Here is a 25,758-nt window from a genome sequence, read left to right on the forward strand (position 1 = left end):
TGCAAATCTAGCTGCGGATTTCAAGGTAAAAAGCAAAGCTTCAGGTGCCTGACGCGAGGTACCAAAAATTCAGTGTTAAACTCAGTCTAATTGAACAAAAGTGAACAAATGTACAGAATAAACACGGAACAATCTATTGCTTCTCTCTAAAAGCCAGACTCTACTAAGAATAAAATAATCAGTGATACGTAAGAACACTAGCCCGTGGTAAAACCACAAAGGTCCATCTGTACAAGCACTCGTCTGCACAAAGATGGTACCGGTCTTAGAAAAGAAAACATAATGCTGTACCTCTTTGGCAAAATATTTTGGCTTCCATGGGGTTGTAAGAGCCGCACGCTGCCTCTCCTCTGCTCGCTGTCTCTCTTCAAGGTGGTGTTTGTGTTCTGTTGCTGCATCGATGTTGCCTTCCTTCAGAGAATTGGTGACGTGCTGCCAGAGGTGCCTGTGTGATGGGGAAGGAGCACACATGACAGTCAGCACGTGGCTACAGCAGCAACGCAGCCAGCATTGGGATGGTGCCACATTGCTATGCCACCTCCACAAGTCACATGGATGCTGAACTACCACTTCCACTCATATACCCATTTGCAGACCACATCTTCATGCACGCTCAGTTCCCTGCAATCTCCCACAAATTACATTTCTCAGCAGCTTCTGTTCCTCGACTCTTCACAGCCTGACCATTTTGCCTCAAAAGTGATGAATGGTTTTACCATTTCCTGTTGACATCCTTTACTGATGACCTACCCCAAATGGCAGGCATTCATTCTGCGTGTCTTTGCAGCCAGCTTTCGAATGACATGACAGAAGCCAAGAGAACATTAACCCAGGGCACTGACTGCTCCCAATGGCTTTCTAACAGAGGTGCTGACACACCGATGCTCAGAAGCCCTTCAAGGACTATGCACTTATTTCCAGTTGACAATAACTATCAGTACAGAACCTGATTTGCTTTTTACCAACAGTATTGAGATGCAATGCTTCCTCACGCTGCATTCACCGAGCAGCATCTTGGCCCCAAAATGTACTAAGAAACTGACTGCAACTCCCACATATTTCCAGGGGTGTTTAAATGAGTTTGTTGACAATCTGATGAACAGCACACCCAGCAGCAGCACTGGATAACTGTAATTTGCTTAGCAGCGTCAAAAAATACAACAAATACACTGCGGAGTTACTGCTTTCATTATTTACTCCAACCTTTCCTTGTTACTAAACTACGGGGAAAAATGAGTTTGTGATAAAAAGATACGTCTAGAAAGTAAAAAAAACAAAGACATCTGACCTTGCACAATGTTTCAAGATACACCGTTGTACAATAAAGAAATACATTTAAAGATTGTAAAGTGAAGTTCAACTCGTGTTTTTAAATCCTCCAATAAAGTGTTTCAGAAAATGATCCTAAATTCAATAAAAATATTGATTTTCCTGGAGATAAGTGAGAACAGTTATTGACAGAGAATAACAGAATGAGTTTTTTTCTAATATACCTAAATCAGATTAGGCAGGTGATGTGGGTATTTCTGTCACACTGGATCATATTTTACATTTCTGTACATACACACACATCACATATATTACATGTATATGTATGAAATATGTAAAGTGCGCAGTTCCTGCATGAACTATAAGATGCAAAGTTACAAACTGACTAATTTGGCTGCCACGTTACAATCCAAGAAATACATAAACAATCCAAGAAATACATAAAAGACTGCATTACCATTTTCAAACGCTCATTAAAATGCATGTGAGCATTTTTTCCACTGGAAAACTCATGTTTACATCATTACAGTGTCATTTATCTACCAAAGAACCAATGCACAGCTTCAGCTCCTTGCACCTAGATAAACATGCTAAATGAAAGCAAGGTTTTTTAGCACCACACTGTTGATAACTGCAGGTTGCTTCAGGATTCTTTTTTCTCACCTGGGATTCAGAAGCAGAATGCTGTAATTCTTCTGCCTTACCTTGATTCCAGTGGGCCTTGTTTTGCTATTGGTCTGATCTTCTTCTTGGTAACAGGCAGTTTGCTAGTGTCAATCACTTTGGTTTCTCCATTGCTGTAAGTGAATTCCAGTGTGCCATTCCATTCTCCCTGTGCTTTGCATACGATGGTATTAGTGGGATTATGTTTCACTTCAGCTGTAACCCTAATTCAAGAAGAAGAAAAAAATGACCACAAGAGTGATAACTGGTAGCATTCGTTATCAGTGTATGAAAGCATTACCACTGCACCGCTGCTAAGGCTACAAGTATGTTCCTATGTCTATGAAATAGTTTTTCAAGCATAAAGACACTGCTCCACAAAGACCCAACTAAAACAGGGAGGAGTTTCCTCTGTGTGTCTGTATGAACAAGCACACTGTGTGCTTTAGCAGCTTGTGTCAAGTAATCTGCAAATTCGCTTAAGTTTTTAGATGATTCAACTATCACAGCACAGCCATCCCCATTTTGATGGGCACCAATTAATCTGTCCCTTTTAGATAAAGCCCTGTCAAAACAGCCCGTGACAATTATTAGCCGGAGCACAATGTTGAAATGGTTGACACACATATAGAAGAATAATAAGATCAATGGTAATTAAACAGAGGCAACCATGCAAAAGCACACCTTCCCAACAGGCAGCACAGCCATGGAAATGGCTACAGTCTGAAGCAGAACAGGCAAGGGAGCTGTGTGTGTTAAAGATGTCACCAACTTAAGCATGGAACTAAGATACACAAGCTATCTTGCACAGCTCTTCCTGACACTCCTGGCACTCTCATAAAGGGGAACCAAAGACAGATGAGCAAGAGTTTCATCCCATATTTCAGTGTGGAAATGGGAGCCCTCAGTGGGGAACTACTACAATGGGCAGTGATGTACCACGTATCTACGACGCAGTGCAATAGAGGAACCAAAGAGATGACCAGCTAAATCTTTCCTTGAAATCCCATAGGAGGTCAGCAACAATAATTCCCATACCTGTGGACTTTCCCTCCATAGAAGGGCTTGGTGTGGAATGTGACCGTAGCAGAGTAGCCAGTCCTGGCACAACTGATGTTGACTTTGCCTCCAAGCTCCACCCATGGGATGGTAAGTATGGAGCGAGCGTAGGCACTGGGCAGCGTGAAAACATATTCTTCTTCGTGCTCCAGCAGGTACAGAACACCTACATAAGGAGGTTGACAGTGAAAAGGTAAAAGCTCATTGATAAGGTGTGAGATTCACTGATCAATTATTGTCATTAAAATACACTTCCACAAAGGGCACAACGTGAAACTTGCCTTGAAGAAGGGTACTGCCAGCTCCTCTCCACTAGTTTATTTCTGACTAATTTTCTGTTGGGAACAAAAGGTTCCCTGGGTCTGGCTGGGTGCAACCAAGAACCATGCTCAAGTTGACCACCTAGGAATTTCCTAGAAGTTTGCTCCTTTCTTTCAAAGGGCCCAAAAACTCTTACGTAACTACTGGGAGGCCACTCCTCTGTTACCACTGACACCAACCTCTCTACCACGCAGAGAAAATTGCTGCCAATTCTGTTTCATTCTATAATGGTTCCTAACAACAAAATGAGCAGCAGACCTACAAAGGAAGTAGTACCATATCTGATGAGAAGATCGGATCAGCTTTCATTAAGGTAATTGATGCAGCTCTATCCCCATCACAGCTGTACTTTGGTCTTTAAGATGGCAAAGAATGGGCATAAGACCTAAAATCAGGTAAAGAGCACTTTAAACCTTGCACAAAGAATTAGGTAATGCCAACTATGTGCAGAATATTTTTATTACAGTTCTGCACTCCTTTATATCCCATTTAATACCTAGCTAAAGGCAAATTTATACTTAGGAAATAATTTTTCACAACAGGGATCAAAAATAACCCATCATGAGAAGTACTTAGACTCCAGAAACCTCTGAAAATATCAGGAAAATTATCTTGACATACAGAAAGTAATAGAATCAGTTCAGCAACCAGATGAGCATAAGCCAATTTACCTCACCCTGGGGCGGAGAGGGGAAGAATTGCAACACATTAGTAGCTGTATTTATTAGTTTGTCTATCTGCTGAAGACAATAAGGACACATCTTGCAAAGTGATCTGAAATGTAACGATGGAAAAGCACTGAATAGGAACAAGCCACTAGTACTGTCAACATAAAAACATGCCCTTAATGCTGTACAAAAACACAAACCTAAGTGACATTCAGAATTTAAAAGCACAGAGCTCTATGAGAACCATCATTTTAGACACCAGCTCCAACTGCTAGAACAAAGCACAGGTACAGGAAGCTTCTTAACTTGCTGTTTCTGTCTTCCAGTAACCTCCCAGCTTTCTGCAGTTGTTTCGGGACCTCTGCAACTGCAGCTGCCAGCAGCAATGCAGCCAGCATTCCTACTACAGCAAGTCTGACACAAACAAACCAGAGAGTGCAAAAGCACGAGCACAGCACAGCAATGTCATGAAAGAACCTTCCATCATTTTACCTTGCCAAGTCACATTTTGTGTCATGTGCTGAACCCTCAACCTCACTGAAAGGTCACAACACAGCTGGAACACACACACGTTTTTGCCTCAGGTCTCCTCAGTTCCACTCCTGTAGGTAAAAGCAACCTTAACACCTTGCAGGAAGGCTGAGCTACATAATCCATCCAGGATGCTGACCAGGAAGAATTTCTAAACAAAAGGCAGGCTGTGCTTATCACAGAACTCACTGGACAGGTGCTATAACAGCGCTGAATTAATACAGAACAACAGAGAAGCCTTTTACCAGGATGATATTAAAAAAGGATCGCAGCAAGCTCATGGAGGCCTCATGGCAGCTGCATCTCCTCACAGGGCAGCACTGAGCTCTGCTCTCTGCAACAGTGACAGGGCCCGAGGGAACAGCATGGAGACGTATCAGGGGAGGGGCAGCTGGGGTCAGGGACAGGGTCTGCACCAGAGGGCGGTGGGCATGGAACGGGCTGCACAGGGCAGTGGGCACGGCCCTGAGTGCCAGAGCTCAAGGTGCATTTGGACAATGCTCTCAGACACTGGGTTTGGGCTTTGGGGGGGGCTGTGTGCAGTCAGGACTGAACTCAACGGTCCTTGTGGATCATAACACAGAATATTATATGATCCTTTGCTTTTATGATTCTATAATGGCTACAAATACACAAAAGGGAAATGCCTGCGGTTGCACTATTTCCAAATGGAAGACTGTAACAGCTTTTAGATCCAAGCCCATCAGCCAGCAAAACGATGCTGAAGCTCCCCATTTCCCACAGCTTTCTTCTTCTCAAGGCCCAGGCACCCTCCTCAGACACGGGAGGAAAATGCCAGGATCAAAACTGTGTTGGCACGGGTTTGCTTTCACCACTCTGATGGGATCAATAGCTCTACTTCTCCATGCAGGAATGGGAGGGATGCAGAGCTCTAATGATCAGTGCCAAGCACACTGAAAAGTGAGTGGCAAATAACAGCAGTGACCTTCAGTGTAAATATTTAACAACCACAGCAGGTTATGTATTAAAAATTGAACCAGCTCGCTTAGCAGCATTCCTAACATTTGGTAGCATCCTATTTTTCTTCTTAAATTCCTTAAGCACCTCAATAAGTACATTTCTTGAATGAAGCGCTACCTCCCTTGAAACATGGCTCCAGCTCGTTAATTACAACCTAAAGAAGAACAAAGGAAAGATATGAAACATCCACAACTTGATACCACTTTCAGCGCCAACAGGTGACCACCAGTTTCCCATTCTAACCCTTGGCAGAGTCCACCTGCAAAACCTCATGTGACTGAAGCAGTGCAGGGAGTGCAGCTGCACCACTGGGACTGAGCCAAGAGCTGCATCTCTTTTTGTAGAGGAAGCCAAAGGGACACCAAGACACAACAGATATAACTGCTGCCACCCTTGGAGTTCACATTTTAGCCTCCCAGATTTACTTTGAGAAATTAAAAGGCACTAAAAAGAAAACCTAACAGGTTTTTTGTTGTTGTTTTTTTTGTTCGTTTTTTTTTTCTTTACTAATGTTTCCTCCTCTCACATCAAACAATGATTTTGGAAACTGCAGATTCCTCCAAGAAGTCATTAAGTATTTATAGGCAGCTATTACAGAGGGAGAAAGCATCACGTAAGTACTCTGGGAAGAAAAGTAGATTTAGTAATCTAGTGTATTATTAGAACAAAATCCCATAGAGAAGGGTGAATTTTTTGTAAACAAGCCATGAATTTTGAAATCTCCCCTTGAAATATCCTTAACGCCATTTACTCCTGCTTTCATTAAGGCAACATATTCGCAGCCACGCTCCTTTCCATGCCTCCCCAGACCACATGAAAGGAAGCGATGTTCACAGCAAATCATTTTGCCCCTTTGACTATTACACGTCCCTCACTGACGCTGTAGCTTTGTGAATTGATTTTCCAGTAACATGCATTGACGGAATACCCAGAGGATACTCTGGATCAATAACTGCAGAAGAGGCATGTGAAACTTAATGCTTCCCACTGATTGTTCGGAGATCAATCTGAACAACAAATGGTATGTGGGTCATAAATGGCCGAGGGCAGTTTCCTGATTTAACTGGCTCTTCACAGTCTGTATTATTCATAACAGGGCATAAACGAGAGTGAGTTACTCACTGGGATGCAACACACGTGGATGCAGCCCATCAGCAGCCACCACGGTTCACACAAGATGCCCTTGTCTCAAACATTCTAGCGAGCTGCTCTGCACTGCTTGTTTTCCAAAAGCTGGCCACGTTTGCTAAATTCAGTCATGAGGCCCGTGTCATACAGAAAGATCTGAAAGCACCAGGCTAAAAAATATTAATTAAAAAAATTAATGCTAGGAAAATAGTTCGTTAGTTCCAGCTGCATGGAGCAGAGCTGGTGAATTAACAAGTTACTAATTCCTCAGGAAGGGAAATGATATATTTTGTTACATGCATAAACACATGCACATACATACACGTGAATGGAAAAAACTAAGACAAACAACACTTGTTGCTTTCACTTGTATTTATCCTGGAAAGAGCACTGAGCCTTTCCCTACCTATCAATCCTCTTCAAGGCTGATTGATTTCAGTTTTAAGTAATAACTTCTGAAAGCAAGCATCTCAGGAGTTTTGAAAAGCATTTAAATAAAGAAGTGAAAACACAAGATGTAACTAAGCCATTTGACTATAAAGAACAATCCATCTAAACTGCTCGAGCTACAAATTAACCAGTGAATCAAAGCTAACACTTCCTGTCAGATTTTGCTGCTTTGCAACAAAAACCAAGGACAGACCAGGGGCACACAGTGAGGTGTGCTCAGAACAATGTTTTTCTACCAGAAAAGCCTTATCTTACAATCAGAATCTGTTTGAAGATTCCTTGGGCCATGTAAAGCACATTAAATATTTACTCTGACTCCTACATCCCCTGCTAATTTAAATCCTAACACAATTCTATTCATTACACCCTCCTCCCCTCCCTCACTCTCTCATTAGTACATAATTAACATTAATCAGAATTAGGGACTGTGCATGCAACGTGAATTCTTACATGCAAAATACTCCCTCTTCTAACTCTGCTTTCTCTTGGGAAAACTCAGCTCTGGCTGCTCTGAAGAATGCTTTTGTCACACAGTGAAGAAGTTAACAATTCTCTTTAGCAAACCAGATTTGGAGCCCTCATAACCAAAGACGAAGGCCGAGCATAAAAAACTGCCTCTTATGGGCTTCCAGCATTGCCTGTCTACTCAATTCTGCATCTCCGGAATTAATAAACAAAAATCATAGAAAATCTTAGGTACTCTGAGTTGCAACACACACAGAAAAACTGCACAATTTGGATACCGTGCTGTACCATTTGTACAACAGATCCATACTGCTGTCAAATCCTCTTATTTAACCTCCTATGGAAGCCTTGGCAGCTCTGCTGCACCCTATTTCAGCAAGGCATAAAAAGCAGCATGTGCTGCGCATCTCAGGGCATTGTGACACGCTGAAAACACAACTTTGCAAAAGAACCACAGAAACGTTATTAGCATATTCCTTACACAATGTAATTCCAAACACTCAGTACTACGCTACCTATGTAAACAGCAAAGTGCAACATAATAAATATCTCTCAACTGTTTGGAGGTCATACACACACACAAAAAACAAACAACATTCAGGAGACAGCAGCTTCCACATACACCACACTTAATTGTATTCAATGCTAAGGTCACAAGAAAGTTAGAGGGTAAACAAAAGCATTCTGTTAAATATCTTAAGTAGAGCAAGACAGTCACTGCTACCACTACATTATGTGATTTCAGCACAGTTTGCCTCTGCTGCTCTGTGGGGAAGGATTTTTCCTCCCTACATACATCAAAGCAGTGTTGAATGAATACACAGGGTAATGAAAGTGCCACATGAGCGCCAGAATGATCTGAATATCATCTCAGGAAGGACAGAGGCGTGTGGGAAGTCAAGAAAATTGCCTTTCCAGAATCTAGTATCCATAACAAATATTCAAAGGCATCTACATGTACAGAAGTAAGCTTGATGGGTAATCTTAAATGTGCATCAATGTCACTGAATGCATATCCTGCAAGAGCAAGGAAAAGAAGCTGAATGATCATAATTAAAATTAAATAAATAAATAGATAGATAAGGAGGACAGGAAAAAAAAGTATGAATATAACATGATTACTTAGGTCATTCAATATAGAGTAACAAAAAAATGGAAGCAGAAGAAAACACCAAACAGGGACTGCAATGATTCGTGTCAGTTTGTCTTTTCCCAAAAGCAGAATCAGTCACATCTGAATCACTCCTGAGAAACCTGCTCAGTAACGTTCTAACAGTTTCTAATGGTGAGGTGATACAATCCTGCAGCGAGCCTTACTGTCAGAAAGCCCCTCCTTGTAGCCAGCTTGAGTTTTTACCCCTCTCAACTACCTCTTCCTACATTTTCTGAGTCATAATGTGTCTTTTCATCATCTACTTTTCACTAGGCAGCAACCTCCATTTGAAATACTGCAATGTGTACATTGTCCTTAAATATCAAGAAAACTCTCCAAATGATGTTTCATGACAAAAGATTGTGGGGCTCTGCTCTACCAAACACATAAACACGGTCTTCCACACCATAAGCCCAGTGGCTACTTTTCTTTGGTTCAGCAGTATATTCCCCAGCATTCACGCTGACCTCAATCTAACACAGAATTTGTACTTATGTAAGACATGATAAAGAGAAGTCTGCAACAGCTTTTCATTTTTGCACAGCTTGACAAATCTATACGCCAACTGTACCAGGGAGACCTCCCTGGGACTAAAATAAAAGGAGAAAAAAAATCTATATTGGAACAAAGTATAGTCTTGAGTGAGGAAACCACACAGCAAGCAAACATTTTCAATAGAGGCTGCCAGATTTGAGCTGTCTGTTCTCAGATTATAGGAAAGCTTCGCTGGTACAATTTCCTGCTGCTTATTGCTGGTCTTCAGCACACAACAGAAATACCTGGGCTGCACTGGCGTTTCTCCATCACTTCACAGAAATGCTGTTACCATGAGTCTGCACGCTTCTGCACTGCTTACATGAGCAAAAGAAGATGAATGACAGCTATAAATTGGTAACCCCAAACTTCTTCCACAAATGTTTACCACAAAGACAGTGGCAAACCTCACACTAAAAGGGTTCCTCACAACAGATGTTCCCCAAAGCACGCCTCCTCTGATGGCACCTCTCTGGGATCACAAAGGAAGGGAATTTACTCCCACTAAACAATCACTGGAGTGGGGAAGCAGTTAATTCCTATACCCTTTCTCTCTCAAAACTGGGACACATCGGGACTTTGAAGTCTTAAGTAATCCCCACAGTAGACACCCCCAATCCCAGGGAACTGTGTGCTAGCAGCAAGAAAAAGAAATTTCCTCACTCCTAAAAAGGCTTTGCTTTTGACTGTAATTCCACTAAACAGCTCCCTTCGCTCAGAAAAACAGTATCAGATATGAATATGTACCAGAAAAATGTGACAAGTGAAACCAATGACTTGGCCTGAAAGTAGAACAGTAAGGAGACGGACAGAAGGACCTGTTTCCCTTCTGACACTCCCTTCACCCCATATTAAAATAGCAAAATCTCTGGAAAAAGGAAACAGCAGCACTACTACAGACTTCAGCTATCACAATATTGGATCCAACAGTGAAAAAGTTTCAAGGTCAGGTATGAGAAGTGAATATATTGACATCAGGAAAGAAGCCACTGTAGTCATGTCTACCATTCAACTTCGTTCTTTACCTCCAGCAGAAACAACAGAATATATCTGTCTGCTTTTTGATATCAGGGTGTTTATTTCCAGTCACCCTACTTGTTGTCCTCACTCTCCTTTGTTACTATCTTCAATGTTGATATTATTTAACACAATGGAAAAAACAAACAACTACTCTAAATCATTCTGGTTCCCCTTCTATGACCACCTATTAAGAGCAGTACCTAAAACTTAGTTAACAAAAAGGAGTAAAAACCACAGACAGGAGACTACCCTCAAACATCAAGAGGGACTAAACCGTTTTGAAACATTAAATTAATAAATCAGCAGTCAGTAACAAGATGGATATATGCATGTTTATCAGCTCACATCACACATTAATGATTTGTTGACTCCCTGCTTTACTGAATTTCTGTTGAGCAACAGTTTATCACAAAGCTGAATGTGCATATATGATACAGCAAAACTATTTGGCTTATCACAAAGCTTGAGACAATACGCTCCTGTAGTAAGCACTACAAAAGCCACGGTTCTTTATTGGAACTATGAGAAAAGAATGTTGGGCTTAAGTACAAATGTTCGTTTTGTTTTTTTCCTATTTCTTTGCTCCAGTTGTAAATCTCCAATGTAGAATTGGATATTACATTACAAGTGAGCAAGAAAATTAAAATTGTTCTTACCAAATATACTGTCCACAGTCAATTGCTACTGCAGCTTAACACAGGACTATGTATTAGGAAAAAGTTCTTCTCTGAAAGAGCTGTCAGGCACTGAAACAGGCTGCCTAGGAAGGTGGTTGAGTCAACATCCCTGGAGGTGACTAAGAACACATTAGATGTTGTACTAAGGGACATGGTTTAGTGGGGAAATACTGGTGGTAGGTAGATGGTTGGACAAGATGGTCTCAGAGGTCTTTTCCAACCTTGGTGATTCTATGATTCCATATTTCAGATATAATTAACCATCCCATTTAAATACACATTTCTGTTGTTTTGACACTCATAACATTGCCTCAAGAAATAAAATAAAATCACATTTCTTACCTTCACCTACCATAGAAACACCTATCGACATGCCCATAAACTTGCTTTTGGTCCATACGTGAGCGTTCACACACATTTTCTTCTCCTTGCATTCACAGTAAAAGCAAGATACTGGTGGATGATGGGACACTTGTTCAGCCACAAACCTCAGCTTGTAGCACGTGGACTGGTCCTGGCCAGACTCCTTGGCTGGGTCCTTAGAAACCGCAGAGGCACCACTAGTTCTGAATGGTTTCACTTTATCTTTAGGCACATCCCACGAGCAATGAAACGTTTCACCAATTATAGGGTTATAGGGCTTCTTGGCAACCGCTCCCTTTCGGCCTTCATGAAAAGCTGTTAGATAATACTCCACAAAGCAGATAATTCTTTCCTCAGGAGTGGTTCCAGCTGCAATTGACAAAAACAGGTCTGGATGGGCCATGAAATTTGCATACATCTCCAGCAGGGATCTTTTCTCCAAAATAAATGTTGGAAGCACTACCTGTATGCAAAGCAGACAAAGGCAGACATGATTTCCCCATGATCACACTACAGTGAGGGGTAGGGGGGGAGAACAGTTAAGACAGCTGCAATTTTGGCTTAGCCAAGTTTCAGGATAGTGTATTTTCCTCCCCTATGTAATAGCAATTTCCCTTTCTTTGCAGTGTAAATAATGGGTAAAGGAAAAAGCAGCAGCCCTGATAGCTGCACCAGCTGCTTCCTATTTCATTATGATTCTCAACAGTAGCTCATGCAACGGGGACGTGGTATTCTGATTACATGGAAATTCTCCTTTTCCTCTCCTCTCAGTTAATAAACAAACCATTGTTCTCATTGCTCTCCTGGTTCACAAGGTAGAAAAAAAACAGACTGTGATGTAAACTGACTTAGTTCTAACATCAACAGACCCAACTGATTATGACCTTCCAAAAAAATAATAATAGAAAAATAATAATAAAAAAAAAAAGCAAACCTTTCCAACCTATTAAAAAAAAAAGGTTACTGTACATAAACATACACATCCTAATCTAAGTGATGGACAGCACAATGCGTACAGCTATTCAGTACCTCAAGCACCTGGGCTCCCAGTTTCACTCCCAGTTCCTCAACCACCCTCTGTGCATGCATATGAAACTTCCAGTCCCTTCAAACCAGGCCAACAAGATCCAACCCAAGACAAATCTTGAGCGTGTTACCAAGGATAAAATCACACCAAAGGCCTTTCTCAACACGCTCTAGGCAGGAAAATGCTTCAGGTTGGACTGCACCTGCCATACCCTGTCACTGTATCCCCCTGACCTTCCCACTACATCATCCTCCAGTCACCCTAGGGTATGTGGCACAACTCTTCCTTTTCATACCCTCACCACATGACTGCAGGAAGCCACTGCATGCCTTTACCTTATTTCACCCAAACTCAAACAAAGAAAAAGTACACAAGCTGTTACATCAGTGTCCTGGGACTAGAGAGGCCCCTTGGGTCTAGAGGGATGCTGGGACTGAGTGCAAGTCAGGCTGCATGGCAGGCAGCCGTCCCAAGTGACTTTTGCATGATGACAAATGGTTCATCTGGCAGCACAGATGTCACCAGTGCCCCCAATCCCCCGCTTACAAATAATGCTTTGTGGGAAGTTTTATTGAAAACTTCTTGGAGTGACCTAGAATAAACTATTTCTCTCCATTCCTCCACATTCTTCTCCTCCCCCATCCCTCCATACCTTGTGCAGAGAAGCTCAGAGCTCACTGCTGTGCAGCCAACAAGGAATTTCTGGCACAGATATCCCTCTGGAGTCAAATGGGTTGGTAATGATAGTTACAGAACTACTGTTGTCCTCTATTAAAGTAGCTCTTTAGCTTTCCTCTTTCAGCTCCCTTTTTCCCTTTAACTTTCCTCCACATTTACTTGCTCCCTTCCCCAAGAGGGATGCTTATTTAGGACACACAGGGAATCACTTTTCAAACAAATACATTTGCTCTGCCCTTTAGTCTTATCATACTATTCCACATGGAACCAAAACATGGGTCAGACCCATGAATCCCATGGATAATGGAAAAGAAACTATCAAACTTTTATTCACAACTTAGTTCTTCCTAAAGAAAATTTGTAAGTGTGAAAATAAAAATTCTTTTCATGATGGCTCAAACAATCTTAATTCCTTCACAGTAAGTCATCACACCCCAGGTACAAAACAAAACCAGATCGCTGCTCCATTTGGTAACATGCATACTCATTTTCTCTCTCCTTCTGTACGTGTGTGTGCATACATAACACAGTCATTCCTCCATAAATATTTTTACAAGTTTAGACAGAAATTAAATTAAGTTCCCTCTGTAATATTCCTCAGACTCTGTAACACTTGAGGACTCTACACAGTTTCTATTACTAACCTAACAAGTCCCCAGAAGATGCCAAGACCTTAATTTTATACTATTTGTGGTAACATACTAAGTGCCAAATACTGTCCTCAGTGCCCAGTGGTTGTGTGACGGGTGGAGGTGTAGCTGAGGAGATTGCTTTTTAAAGGTGAAAGTTAAAATTTGGAAGTGGGAGTAGAAAGAGACGAGATTTTCTTACGGTATTTTTAGCTCTTGAAGCAATTTCCTCTTCTTTGTAACATTCTCATTCTAACCAAATTTTCTTTTTCTGATATCGCCTTTAAAAATGCAATTCAGCATTGGCGACCTCAGTGCAGAAACTCATTTTAATACAAATTGTACACTGAAAGACCAGGGTATCAACGGGAAAACTGCCAGTAGCACAGAAAAAGCCTACCTGGCATCTAGAAATGCCAGCAGTGGCTATCATGAGTTCACTGTACAGAAGGGAAAGGGCAGAGAAACTTAACTCAATAAAAAGCACTGCACCTCTCTTCATGTCCAAGTGGCTGACTCTAAGAGTGACCTTTATTAGCACAAACGGAGGAAAACGGAAAGGAAGCGACAGGCCATGCTTAAGATTATGCACATTTGATGACACAACATTAAGACTTCTGTGGTTTCATCCTGTTGGCTTGACTGTGAAAACACAGCCCCCTTACTCACTCTCTTAGACACAAGCTGCTTTGCACATATACACTTAATACAGCCAACACAGTCACTAAAGAGACATTATGAGAAACTGAACATTTTTGTTATTCAGTTTCAATAATCAATTTGAAATCTGAAAGCCAGCTCACATGATCTTGCTTCAAAAGCCCCAACTACAATGGAAAATGCACCCTTAACTGTAGCAGGTAAGGATCCTTTGCAAAACAGACTAATTGAATTGTTTTCCTCAAAAGGATGCAGAAGTACATATGAAAACTGAGTTTCAAAGTTTACAAAGCTCTATTATTTTGCCAAAATGTCTAGAAAACACTGCCTCTTACTAAACAATCTCATTGCCTGGAATCTCCTGTACACAGCACCATCAAACTCTTAACAGAGTCCAAAAATCACATCAGGATTTTTTTGTTTGTAACTCATCCCTTTTTGATTTCCTCAGAAACAAACCAAACAGAAACAAACATGTTTGGAAGGTATACAGCATCTTTCTTGCCAGCACAGGACTGCCATGCACTTCTGCTACTACTCTTATCTTTCAAAGGAATGAGTTTTTGGACTCTTCTGCAGCCAAACAGAGCTCGGTCTAGAGAAATACAATTACTATCTACGTTCATATTGTTTCTGGACTACATCAGGGGGTGGGTTTTTTTTCCTTGTTTTTTCAATTCCATAAGGTCAGCACTACCTGATATTTTCCTCTGAGGAAAAGCTGTCATGACAACTAAACGGACAGCGGAATCTCTCCAGAATAATGATCAAATTGCTGAAGTCTGAAGCAAAGCACTGCCTGACAAGGCACTAAAATGTTGATTTCCATTCTTAGTCTCTCTCTGAAAAGCAAGTTGTTTAACTGATATCCTCACTTCTTCCTTGATGTTAAAAAGAGGATGGGTTTGAATTCAATGTACTAAACTAGATCTGAATGCAAGTGAAAAAGGTACAGCATAAGTTCTTAAAAATAATGATCACCATGATTTACTGGGAGGCAAAAGCTGACCAGCCTACCCCATGCTGAAGTTTTCACTACCTTAGGAGGACGAAAGCTTCTACTGTTATCTGTATCATTGTGGGAGTAAAATAAGGGTCTTTTCCACCCATTTATGTTTTTAATTTATTTTATCTTGCAATTTTAAACCAGAAGATGTTGTGAGCAACTGCAGAACTAATCTAGAGCAGGTCGACAGGCTTCAGAACTACCAGTAATACTTCTACTCTGAATGGCAGCCCCTTATTTTTCAGTACAGTTATGATGCATATGGGGAAGGTAAGGGAATGGGGTGAGCAGTCACCCATCTCTACAAACTGTTAGCATTGATTTCAACCCATCACATGTCATTTGACAACACAAAGAGACTGTGGTACTATTTTTGTTTTTTAGAGTCCAAATAATAAACGATTTATATGCGTGGCAGGGTTTTTGCTTTGTTTTTCTATCTTTTTTTCTTCTCCTCCCCACCAATGCCAATTTTAAGCAAAGTGTAAAGTCTGAAACCAGTTTGCCACCACAAACTGCTCCCCCATCCCTCCAGCAGCTGCTAAAGTCCATTTAGCCACCACAGGGCTTAGCCTGTTCTAGCAAGTCCCCATGCAGATTTGATACTACATTGTGGGGTTTTTATTTCACAGCAATGTTTTACTGTTTAATTCTTCATTAAAAGGCATGGCAGCATGACGCGTTTCAAAAGTGAAACACCTCTATGATGCTAAATGTGGCTATTATCACTGCAGGAGACTCGTGTCACTGCAGGCAAGGCCAACACTAATGTAATGTTGCTTCTTCTGACATGATACAAGAAGATAATGGTTATGCATCCAGAACCAAAAGTCAGCAACGGCTCAGAAGAGCCATTTGTTCATGTGCATCTCGTCTTACAGTCCCTAGCTCATAAAAGGAACTAAAAAAACAACCCCAGGGAAAAAGGCAGAGGAAAATGCAAACATACAAAAATATCCTCTGATGTTAGTAACTACTCTGTCACAAGCACTTCCAGCAGAAGCTGACTAGCACCAAGGCTATCCGAAATCTGACTTCCACAGGAATAATGAACAGTAAGCAGTACAGTCAACAAACTGAGCTGTATCGTCACACGTCCGTGGCCCTGAGGGCCTCGTGTCAGTAAGCAGAGTTAATAACAAAACAAAAACAACAACAACAAAAAAAGCAGCCAGCTGTCCTGCAATTTTTTATTTTAATCCTTGAAATGGTCAGAAAAGTGATGTGCACATGTGGCACGTCTCATCAATACTCATCATATGCGTAGTCATGCATCACACACACACAAGAGAGATCCAACTCTGCCATATGCCTGCTCTTCTTTTCGGGTTGTAGGCATTATACACACATTCATGCACACTAACGTTCTGCCATAGCACAGATCTGATGATATTCATTGCTACCCTCAGAAACCTGCTCTAAGTATGTTGTATAAGAAGTAGGTTATCATATTATTTTACCTTCTTACTTTTCATATACATGTCTACACCTCTCTTATTTACAGAAATTTATTTACACTATGATTCTATGGCTCTATGATCTGGGATTTTTGCCTCTTATGATAAAAACATGACACTAGAAATTAGAAAGAAAAGCCTTATGCGTTAAGACAGAATGTTTTAAAGCACACAGAACTAACAGATAAGGAATCAATCTAGTTTAAACATCACAGATTCCAGAAGCTGTAGCCAACAAAACAGAAAAGAGGAAGAGCTATTAATGATTGAAGAATGACAGAGAAACAAAACAAAAATAAACTGTACATAACACCAGACGTACTAAGAAGTGACAAGTATAAATTATGCACAAATCAAATGATGAAACAATTGTCCTCTTCAGAACAAAACATTAACTTCCCCGTAGCTATTCAATAGCTATACTTAGCAACAGATCACCGGACTGCTCAGTCTTAAAAATGTAAGTATTTATAAATAGTGTCAATTGCTTCAGAGGAAGCAGAGAAGACTACATTGAGAAAGTCTTACTTTGTACAAAATAGTAAAAACAGATTTTGATTAATATGTAAGATTAAAAGGAAAGCAGATGCAACTCTTCCAAATACACAAATGCCCATGAAAATAATCTGCTGCACAGCTACCCCATAGCTACTTATGGGCAATCTCTCAGTAACCATAACCTCTCTGTTCACATCTGTACAGATAAGCTCACAACAACACTGGTTCCAGAAGCAGGAGGATGTACAGAATGTCAGACTGCTGGGCTGGTTAGCACAGACACTCACTATGATACACTGAAGACTGTCATGCTTACCATTAGCTTTTTCTTTTTTTTTAATTAATTGAAGCTGCCAAGTAATTAAAAGGGATTCACTCCACAGAGCAGTAACTCAAGCACAAATCTCCTTCATCCATAAAATTAACACTATGGTTCCTCAAAGCTTGATGCACTCTGACTTAATACACATGTGGGATACGTACACAACATACAGTTGTATGAAAGATTTGTAAAAAATAAGAAAAGTTTCTAAATCCCTTCTTTTATTTTTCCCCCTACCAGTGCCTATTGTCGCTTCATGTGAAAGCCTGCCTAGCAGACAACAGGAGCCCATAGCTGTACAGAACCACCCTTTTACACACACACACACAGACACACATAGAGACACACATTAGGAAAAAGATACAGTGTCCATACCCTGGTAAGGTCCATGCCAAGTTTAAGCTGGGAGATGAGATGGAGAATTACACTACGCTGATCCTCCATGACTCCTAAGTCTTCCTCTTCGTTATCTTCTGTATCTGTTGCTTCATCTTCAACTAGGATCAACTCAGATGCTGAATGCTGAAATGAGAAGGAACATCACCATCTGGACAAAGATAATTTTCTCTACTACATACGTTTAATATGAAGTCGTTCAAGGGAACAAAAGACAAGCCGTTAAAAAGAAAGGTACAAATAAAAAGCCAGTGATGGGTTCAACAGAGTGTTCTGATCCTTTCTTCTGAACAGCAGTACTAAGTATCAGACACTAATTTACACATTATATTCTTATCTATATTGCAGTCAGTGATCATTGCTCTCGCTGACCACTGCAGTCCAGACTTAATGGAAGAAGATAAAGAAACCATAAACACCTTGGGGAATGAAAAAGAGAGATGACTGGGGGTAAGGCAATGCCATGAATTTGCAACGTTACACTGCTTCCCAGTGTAAAAGCGGCAATGCTGCCCATTTTGCAGACACACCAGCTGAAGATCAAGAGACATCATGCCATCCCCCTTCAAGAGGAACTTGACAGCAAATAGGGATCATGATTTGTGACACTGTTTCCATTGGGGTTTTACAATATATTGACAACACTAATCCAAACACATGCTAGTACTTTTGCTCAGCCCACTTTGAGAGCCTTCCAGATCTAACTTTTTTTTTAATTATTATTATTAAATGAAAGTTTGGTTACACAGTCAAAAGTTCACAGCCCATAATTTCATTATTCCCCGAGGAGCCCATGCTGCAAACGAGCCAACACCACCCGCAGAAGTTAGCATTCCTTCATGCTAAGCAGCACATTCCCGCAGAAGCAGTGAGCTTGCTGTGTAGAATGAGAACATTTTCAGCTCACTGAAAGTCTCTGCAAGTGAAAGTTTCATTAAAACAAAAAACAAAAAAACTAATGCTCAGAATTAGGTTTCAAAGGAAGTACTTCTGAATATCACGTTAGAGACCCCGCAGGCGAGCAGCTTGTCTAAGGAGGACGGTGCTGGAATTCAGTTGCTGCACCTTCACAAGATTTTAATTAAGCTCTTTCCACCTTTTTTTTTTTTTTTCTTTTTAATTAAATACTCGTTAGGTAACTAGTTGCAAAGGAATATCTATTTGGTGAGAACCAAGGACAATTAAAAGACACTCCGCATCTACTTTATTTAAGGCAGTAGAACACATAGCTTCCATAAAGCAAGATCTGGTGAGCTGTAACCTCAACAGCTTAAAGCTTCTCAAAAGAACGAAACCACGCTTTCCTCTTCCCACTCCCTCAGAAAATAAAAGCACAAAACAATAATCCCTTTCCTCCCAAAGCACACAGCAGCAGCTGATGCCTTATTGACAAGTTCAATCAACATAAACCCGACAGCCTCACACAAAATTATCAGTCAGGGGACACATAAAACACTGAAGCCCGGCTCTGCTGTCGAGGCGATGTTTCATTTGGAAGGGCTGTGGAAAAAGCAGAACTTACAGCAGGCGTTTCCACAGGAGCTTTGCCTTTGATCCAGCTTGACCTCATTGAGAGCACTGAGCTACTGGGTAAGCACTGCTTCTTCGTTACTGCCATGAACCAAGCTCGCGGCAAACAAGCTCCAGCAGGATTTAATAGTGCTGGGGAAAAGCAAGGGAACCTCCCTCCTCGCTCCCACCCCCTCTTCCTATTTTTTTTTTCTTTTGCTATCCAACGAGTTTCAGTGCGTGTGCCGGACGTCAATCTGCTCCGTGCATTTCGAGTCATGTGATGCTGGGATGAGTGAGCTTAACTGCAAGCGGCTCCAGTGGGGAAAGCACTGCTGATGTTTCCCAAAGGACATACCACTGGGATGCCCTCCAGGTTTGGGCTGGGGAGGTGGACGAAGGAGAGAGAGAGAAAGCAGTTGCAGGTAACAGCCAGCATCAGAAAATAAAAAAGAAGCTACACATCAACCCGTTCAAAAGACAAATAACATATAATTTTCTTTTGCTCCTGAAGGACTGCACACTCAGCCGGGGACAGAAACACTTCTTCCTTGCCTGCTAAAGCAGGTATTAAGTTTTCGATGCCTTTCAAAGTGCTGCTAGCAAATGCTACCTGCCTCCCATTGCTCCTGGACAATATGAACACAGTAGGTGGGAGCAGCTCTAGAATCAACACAGGTATTCAGGGAAATAGTTTTCGCATTGTTTCAAATGAAAGACTTCCAACTCCTTAGGGAGGATAATAAGTACAATGTAATACTGGGATCAAGCACCTTTAATGAACATTCTGCAATAAGGACTGTATTTTTCATTATCTTAACTATTTTAATAGCACACATAAGGACACTGAAAATCCTCTACTCCTTCTTCCACTACTGGAGCTTTCAGTGCAACAGTGATCTCCAGTGCATGCAGAATGACATCACTTCTCTGTAGCTTTCCTTGCTTTCCAAGAAAATCACAACACAAGTAGCAGCCTGCTACTTATGTCATCAGACCTGAGTAGTCATCCTCAGTAGCAATATCCTGTATGTGTTTTCTTCTCTTCCCATTTGCTGTTCCACGTAATTAATGAATTACCTCTTGGGGTAGAAAACAGACTCCTCTTTTAAGAAACGCAAACTTTCTTTAAAAACAAACCAACAAAGCAAAAAATCCACCATGTAAGTACAATACATGGCGTGTGTACAGACAGCCACAAAATACAATGCTATAAATGCCACAAAATACAAAAGATAATGCACCTTCAAAATGTCATTTTAAAGTGCCACTGAGTTTTTATTTCTTTGAACAGAAAATAGTATACAGTTTAGTATAAACCTATTCTCAAGCATGCAGTAAAATGTAAGGGATTACACTGACCAATCATCCCTTAATGGCAGCTTTTCTGAATTATTAGACAGACACATAAATAACTTTTCCCCATTAAATATAATTGCACAGCTGAGCTAGGAAAGCAGTGATTTGCTTCATTCCTGAACAGTTGGGGCACAAAATAAAAGCTTTGGAGCTGTGCAGCTCAGCCTGGGAACAAGCAGCAGAGCGAGATGGATGCTGAACCTGAGAATCGGACAGAACCACTTACAAACACCAAGAAGGCACTATTTACCATTAGTGTATGTTTCCAGCACTGTTTGTTTCCAACACTGGTCTGAACTACCAAGACTTTACAGAAAATAAGACATAATTTCTAGAAAACCCTTTGAAGCTTACTACTTGAAAGTAGAAACCACACTCTGGAAGAGATCTATTTTAAACAAGTTAGTACATTAGAACTGGAATTTAAGAAGGTCATCTCCTAGGATAAGAAACTCATCTTCAAGTCAAACGTCTTGGGGAAAAAAGAAAGAAATTGCTTCTGAAAGAAACACTGCATTTAAAAACATTCTTCTGGAAGAAGACATTCCTACAAACTCGGGACAGAATCAAAGAATTAGAAACTACGTTTCTGTCTAAGGGCAAAACTCCTTCTGTTCTCCCAAAGAAGACTCCACACATTTCTATTTTTCAAACTGTAACTGTTGTATTGAAAATTAATTTTAGATAATTAGTTCTGTTATAAGGTTCAGGGCTTAGTTTCCAACATGCTCACGAGTCATATCATGTAACAGTACTGTCAAGCATGGCATAGATCTTGTTTATTTGGAGGAAGGAAGCATAGAAAAAGGAATATGCAGAATCACTGCATCATCAACCTAATAGGTTAGAAGAGATCTGTTCTGATCACCTCGTCCAAACCCATCTACTCAAATGAAGAGCCAGTTGCTCACAACTGTGTCCTAGTGGGATCTTAAGATCTTCAAGGAGGGAGACTCCACAATATCTCTGGGCAATCTGTGCCACTGTGTTTGACCATCCTCACCAGTATTAAGCAGAGGGAAAGTAGCACTTCCCTTGACCTGCTGGCAGCACTCTTCCTAATGCAGCTTAGGAGGCTGTTGGCTGTTTTTGTCGTAAGAGTACGTCGTTGGTGTATCATCGACAGTTGTCTCCCAGGACTCTTGGGACTGATTTAGTGCAGTGCCTTACCTGCAGATAGCTCCAGATGCATTATTTTGCACTTCCCTGTGTTGAACTTGAAGACATTTCTTTTCTGTGCTGCCTGTGACAATCTGTTTCAATGGCAGCACAGCCCTCCTGTCTTATCAGCCAGCCTCCTCCAGCTTTGTATCAGCTCTAAACTTGCTGAAGGTTCACTCTGCTCTCATCATCCAGGTCATTAATGAAAACGTAGAACAGCACTAGCCCCAACATTAACCCTTAGGTACATCACTAGTCTACTAGCCTCCAACTGGACTTTGTGACACTAATCACAACCCTCTGGGACTGGCCATTCTGCCAGTTTCTATCCACTTCCCTTACCTAATCCATTACCCATCTGTCTATGAAGATGTTATGGAAGACAGGGTCAAAAACCTATATTGAAACTAATCAACACATACTGCTTTCTCCACACACAGCAAGCCAGTCACTTTATAGAGGATTTTCATGCCACTTAAGCAGGTAAGCTCATAAACATACGCTATTGGTCACCTTTCTGTCCTTTGTGTGCTTGGAAAAGGTTTCCAGGGTTAGGTATCCAATAACCCTTACAGGCACTGAGGTGAGGCTAACCAATCTGCAGTTCCTCAGATGTTCTTTCCTGCCCCATTCAAAGACAGGAAGGGCATTTGCTTTCTTCCAGTCTTCATGAACCTCTTCCAATTGCCATGACTTTTCAAAGATAACAGGGTGGCCTTGAGATTACAATGGCCAGTACCTTCATGCTCATAGATGTACCCTGTGGAGCCCCCTAGACTCATGCATGTCCAGTTTAAGTGCTCCCTAATCTTGTCCTCCATGAACAAAGGTATATCCTTCTTACTCAGTATCTTCTCAGAAGCCCGGCATTCCCAAAGGCCAATCTTAGAGCAAAGACTGCAGCAAAGAAGGCACTGCATAACTCAGCCTTTGTTCTATCATAGCAATAAGTACTCAAGCATAGTAATAAGCAGAGACCATGTGTATCCTGACACGACACAGTGACAACTTGTACAGGACTCATAAGGCAATTCTGCATGTAACCAGACCAAAGAATTTTAGGATTTTTATCAAGACAAGGAAAAGTCTTATGTAGTAAAACTAGATTTCGAGACAGGTGCAAGACAATGAATCTCAAATGCTTAAAACATCTGGATAAGACAACAATGTGAAGTAGTTGTTAAATATTCCTATATTTTAAAAAATGGCAAATGATAATACAGAGTAACAGAGTCTGCAACACTTTCATATTGAGAGAAAGGTGGAAGAAATTAGCTGCAAGACTTGTTCAGAACCCACATTAAACAGAATCAGCATTCTCAGACTAGTCGAAGATTGACATATTTTCCATAGAGTCATCTGATTACAACTAGTCCTACTACTGCACATAGAAGTCAAAGGCTTAATTTTTAATTTTCAGATTCCCTCCATAATGATAGAGGCTTGCAAATATCATTTACATTTTTACTTGTGTAACTTGAAAGCTCGCAAACAGGTTTTCTGTGGGTGTAAGACTATATATAACTCTGTGTTAGGCCAGAGAGTTTTGGCATATTTACACTAACGTGACAAACTGACTCCGTACAATTTTCACCACACTGAATTCCAAAATTAGAATTCTCTTTGTACAGTAGATACATTAACAGCACTCCAAAAGTGGGTGTTGTTACATAATTAGGTGCTGGCTTCTTTCAGGACTTGTCACTATATTAGAACTGACAAAGCTGCACAAACCTGTATGGGTCACTTGTCTTTTTCCAGCAGGTATCCTTCTGAAATATTTAATTGCATTTACTATCAGTTGTGGCATGAACCTGCCAGGAAAATGTGAGCTTACTGCACCCCATCCATTATTGGAAGTGATCTGAATCTCAGATAAAGCTTTTACCAGCAAGCTGTGTTTATTAAACTGATTTATATACAGGCTAGTTTATTAGCACGCTATGAAAGGAGTAATTCTCATACAAAATGTTGAACTGAACAGAAATTGAAGAAGATTTCAGCTCAGTCATTAACCTAAATCTTGAAAGAAAACACTCACATGCATTTACTTTAAATCCACAATGAAGACAGAAATTACCATCACCTATGCACCTCTCTAACTTACAATGTGTTGCCATTTACAGATTAGCGCCTTTTAACCAACATGTTCTTTACTTTTTTTTTTAACTATATCCAGGAAGATTCTAATCTCTCTTCAAACAAGCTTTTCTCCTCCTCAAGAGCAGTCCAAATAAAACAAATGGGAAAATACTTTTCTCAGCACTTACCATCACACTATTAAACAATGTAAGCACATTGTGGAGGAAGAGAAATAAGAAGGTTGGAAGTGAATTCAGTTTATTCGCTGCTTAAGCCCTGGCCTCCATCTTACTGAAGCCTTAAGTTTTGCTCCTGGTAACGCCCCTTGACTGATTATTGCAAAGAGCAGATGAAGGATAAAACTTCAAATGCACCAACATCTTATATTCTGATGGCAACTCTGGCACCTGAATACCAAAGTTCCAGTGACTTTCAAAGAGATTTAGGGGTCCCCATTTGTCAAGCATTTTATTTATTTATTTACTTATTTTAAATATGGCTTAAGAAGCCTACATACAAAGCAGAGCTTAAGTGAGGAAGTTAGAATGCAAAACTTATTATAGCTCATACACCTCAATTTTGCCCACCAAAAGGCCCCTTAAGAGAAACAAAACTAGGTGGCTTAGCTGATTTTCTTCATTTATTCAGATTATTTCATAAAGCTGTTTCCTCTACTACCTTTGTTACAAGCTTTTGATTTAATTGCTAGGAAAATTTTTCTACAATATTAATATGCAAAATGTTTACCACCTCAATGAGAGAAAAAAAAACATACCTTTTTTTTCTAGAATTCAACTGCTATAGCTCAGAGTTAATACTGAAGAAATATAACTCCTTAAATACAGATGTAAATAGAAGAGGATGACAATCGAATGAGAAAGATTTCAGAACTAAAAAAGTGTGCACAACATAACACTGTAGCAAACAAAAAAGTCCATTTTGCTTTGACAGTCATCTACATACAGATCCAATCAGCAAGACTGTTTCTCTTTCTTCCAAACTGCATGAAGGAAAAAGCAGAAAATAAGCTGGTTTTCTACTTACCTTAAATTATGAGTACCAAGAAAAATAACTAGAAAGATAAGTAATTGCTGCATCTGGGTTTGGGATACAGTGCTCATCACTGACAGTTAAATACGGAATATTTGGTAGGAAAAAGGTTATATCAGGAAAGGAAGTCTACAAAGTGCCTAGAAATTACTTTCTTAGTAAAGCTGTTGTTTCAGTTTGGTAATTCAGATCTCCAGAGGAAAAAAATATATTCTTCAAAGCTTAACTATCAATGATAAAACATCTACATTTCTTGTCTGGATAACTTAGATATGTTTTGTGGGTTGCTGTGTTTTGATTTTTGTTAGAATATGCTACACACTTGGACATCCGTACCATTTATGCAGCAAGGGACAGGTGCAAAGATCAGAGACCAGGAAGGTGAACCACCTATTACACAAGATTTTAGACACAACATGTAACTGCAGTCACTTATGGAACAAAGTAATGCCTTGCTCATTTTATGAGAAGCTTGACTATGAAGGAAGTATGCACAGTCCATTTTGCAGAGATGATCTTGATACTAACCTCTTGCAGTAATGCATACAACTGACACGCAGATGGTGCAAGCACAGAAAATAACTACAAAACTAGCTCTGCAGGTTACAAATAGGACTGCAGTCTTTCTGCCCAACAAAACCA

The 25,758-nt window shown here is 40.5% G+C and overlaps 1 protein-coding gene across 1 annotated transcript in view; it reads right to left on the reverse strand.

Annotated features, from left to right (window-relative positions):
• OSBPL10 (oxysterol binding protein like 10) overlaps positions 1–25,758 on the reverse strand; it is a 110,532-nt gene that overhangs the window by 2,881 nt on the left and 81,893 nt on the right. The window contains exons 7-11 of the mRNA XM_072327474.1: positions 17,935–18,081; positions 11,262–11,745; positions 2,971–3,157; positions 1,974–2,156; positions 292–445 (exon numbers count right to left, since the gene is read on the reverse strand). Of these exons, the coding sequence (XP_072183575.1) occupies positions 292–445; positions 1,974–2,156; positions 2,971–3,157; positions 11,262–11,745; positions 17,935–18,081 (1,155 nt within the window). The remainder of the gene's footprint in view (positions 1–291; positions 446–1,973; positions 2,157–2,970; positions 3,158–11,261; positions 11,746–17,934; positions 18,082–25,758) is intronic.

This window comes from Excalfactoria chinensis, chromosome 2 (genome assembly GCF_039878825.1).
Source record: "Excalfactoria chinensis isolate bCotChi1 chromosome 2, bCotChi1.hap2, whole genome shotgun sequence".
NCBI lineage: Eukaryota > Metazoa > Chordata > Aves > Galliformes > Phasianidae > Excalfactoria > Excalfactoria chinensis.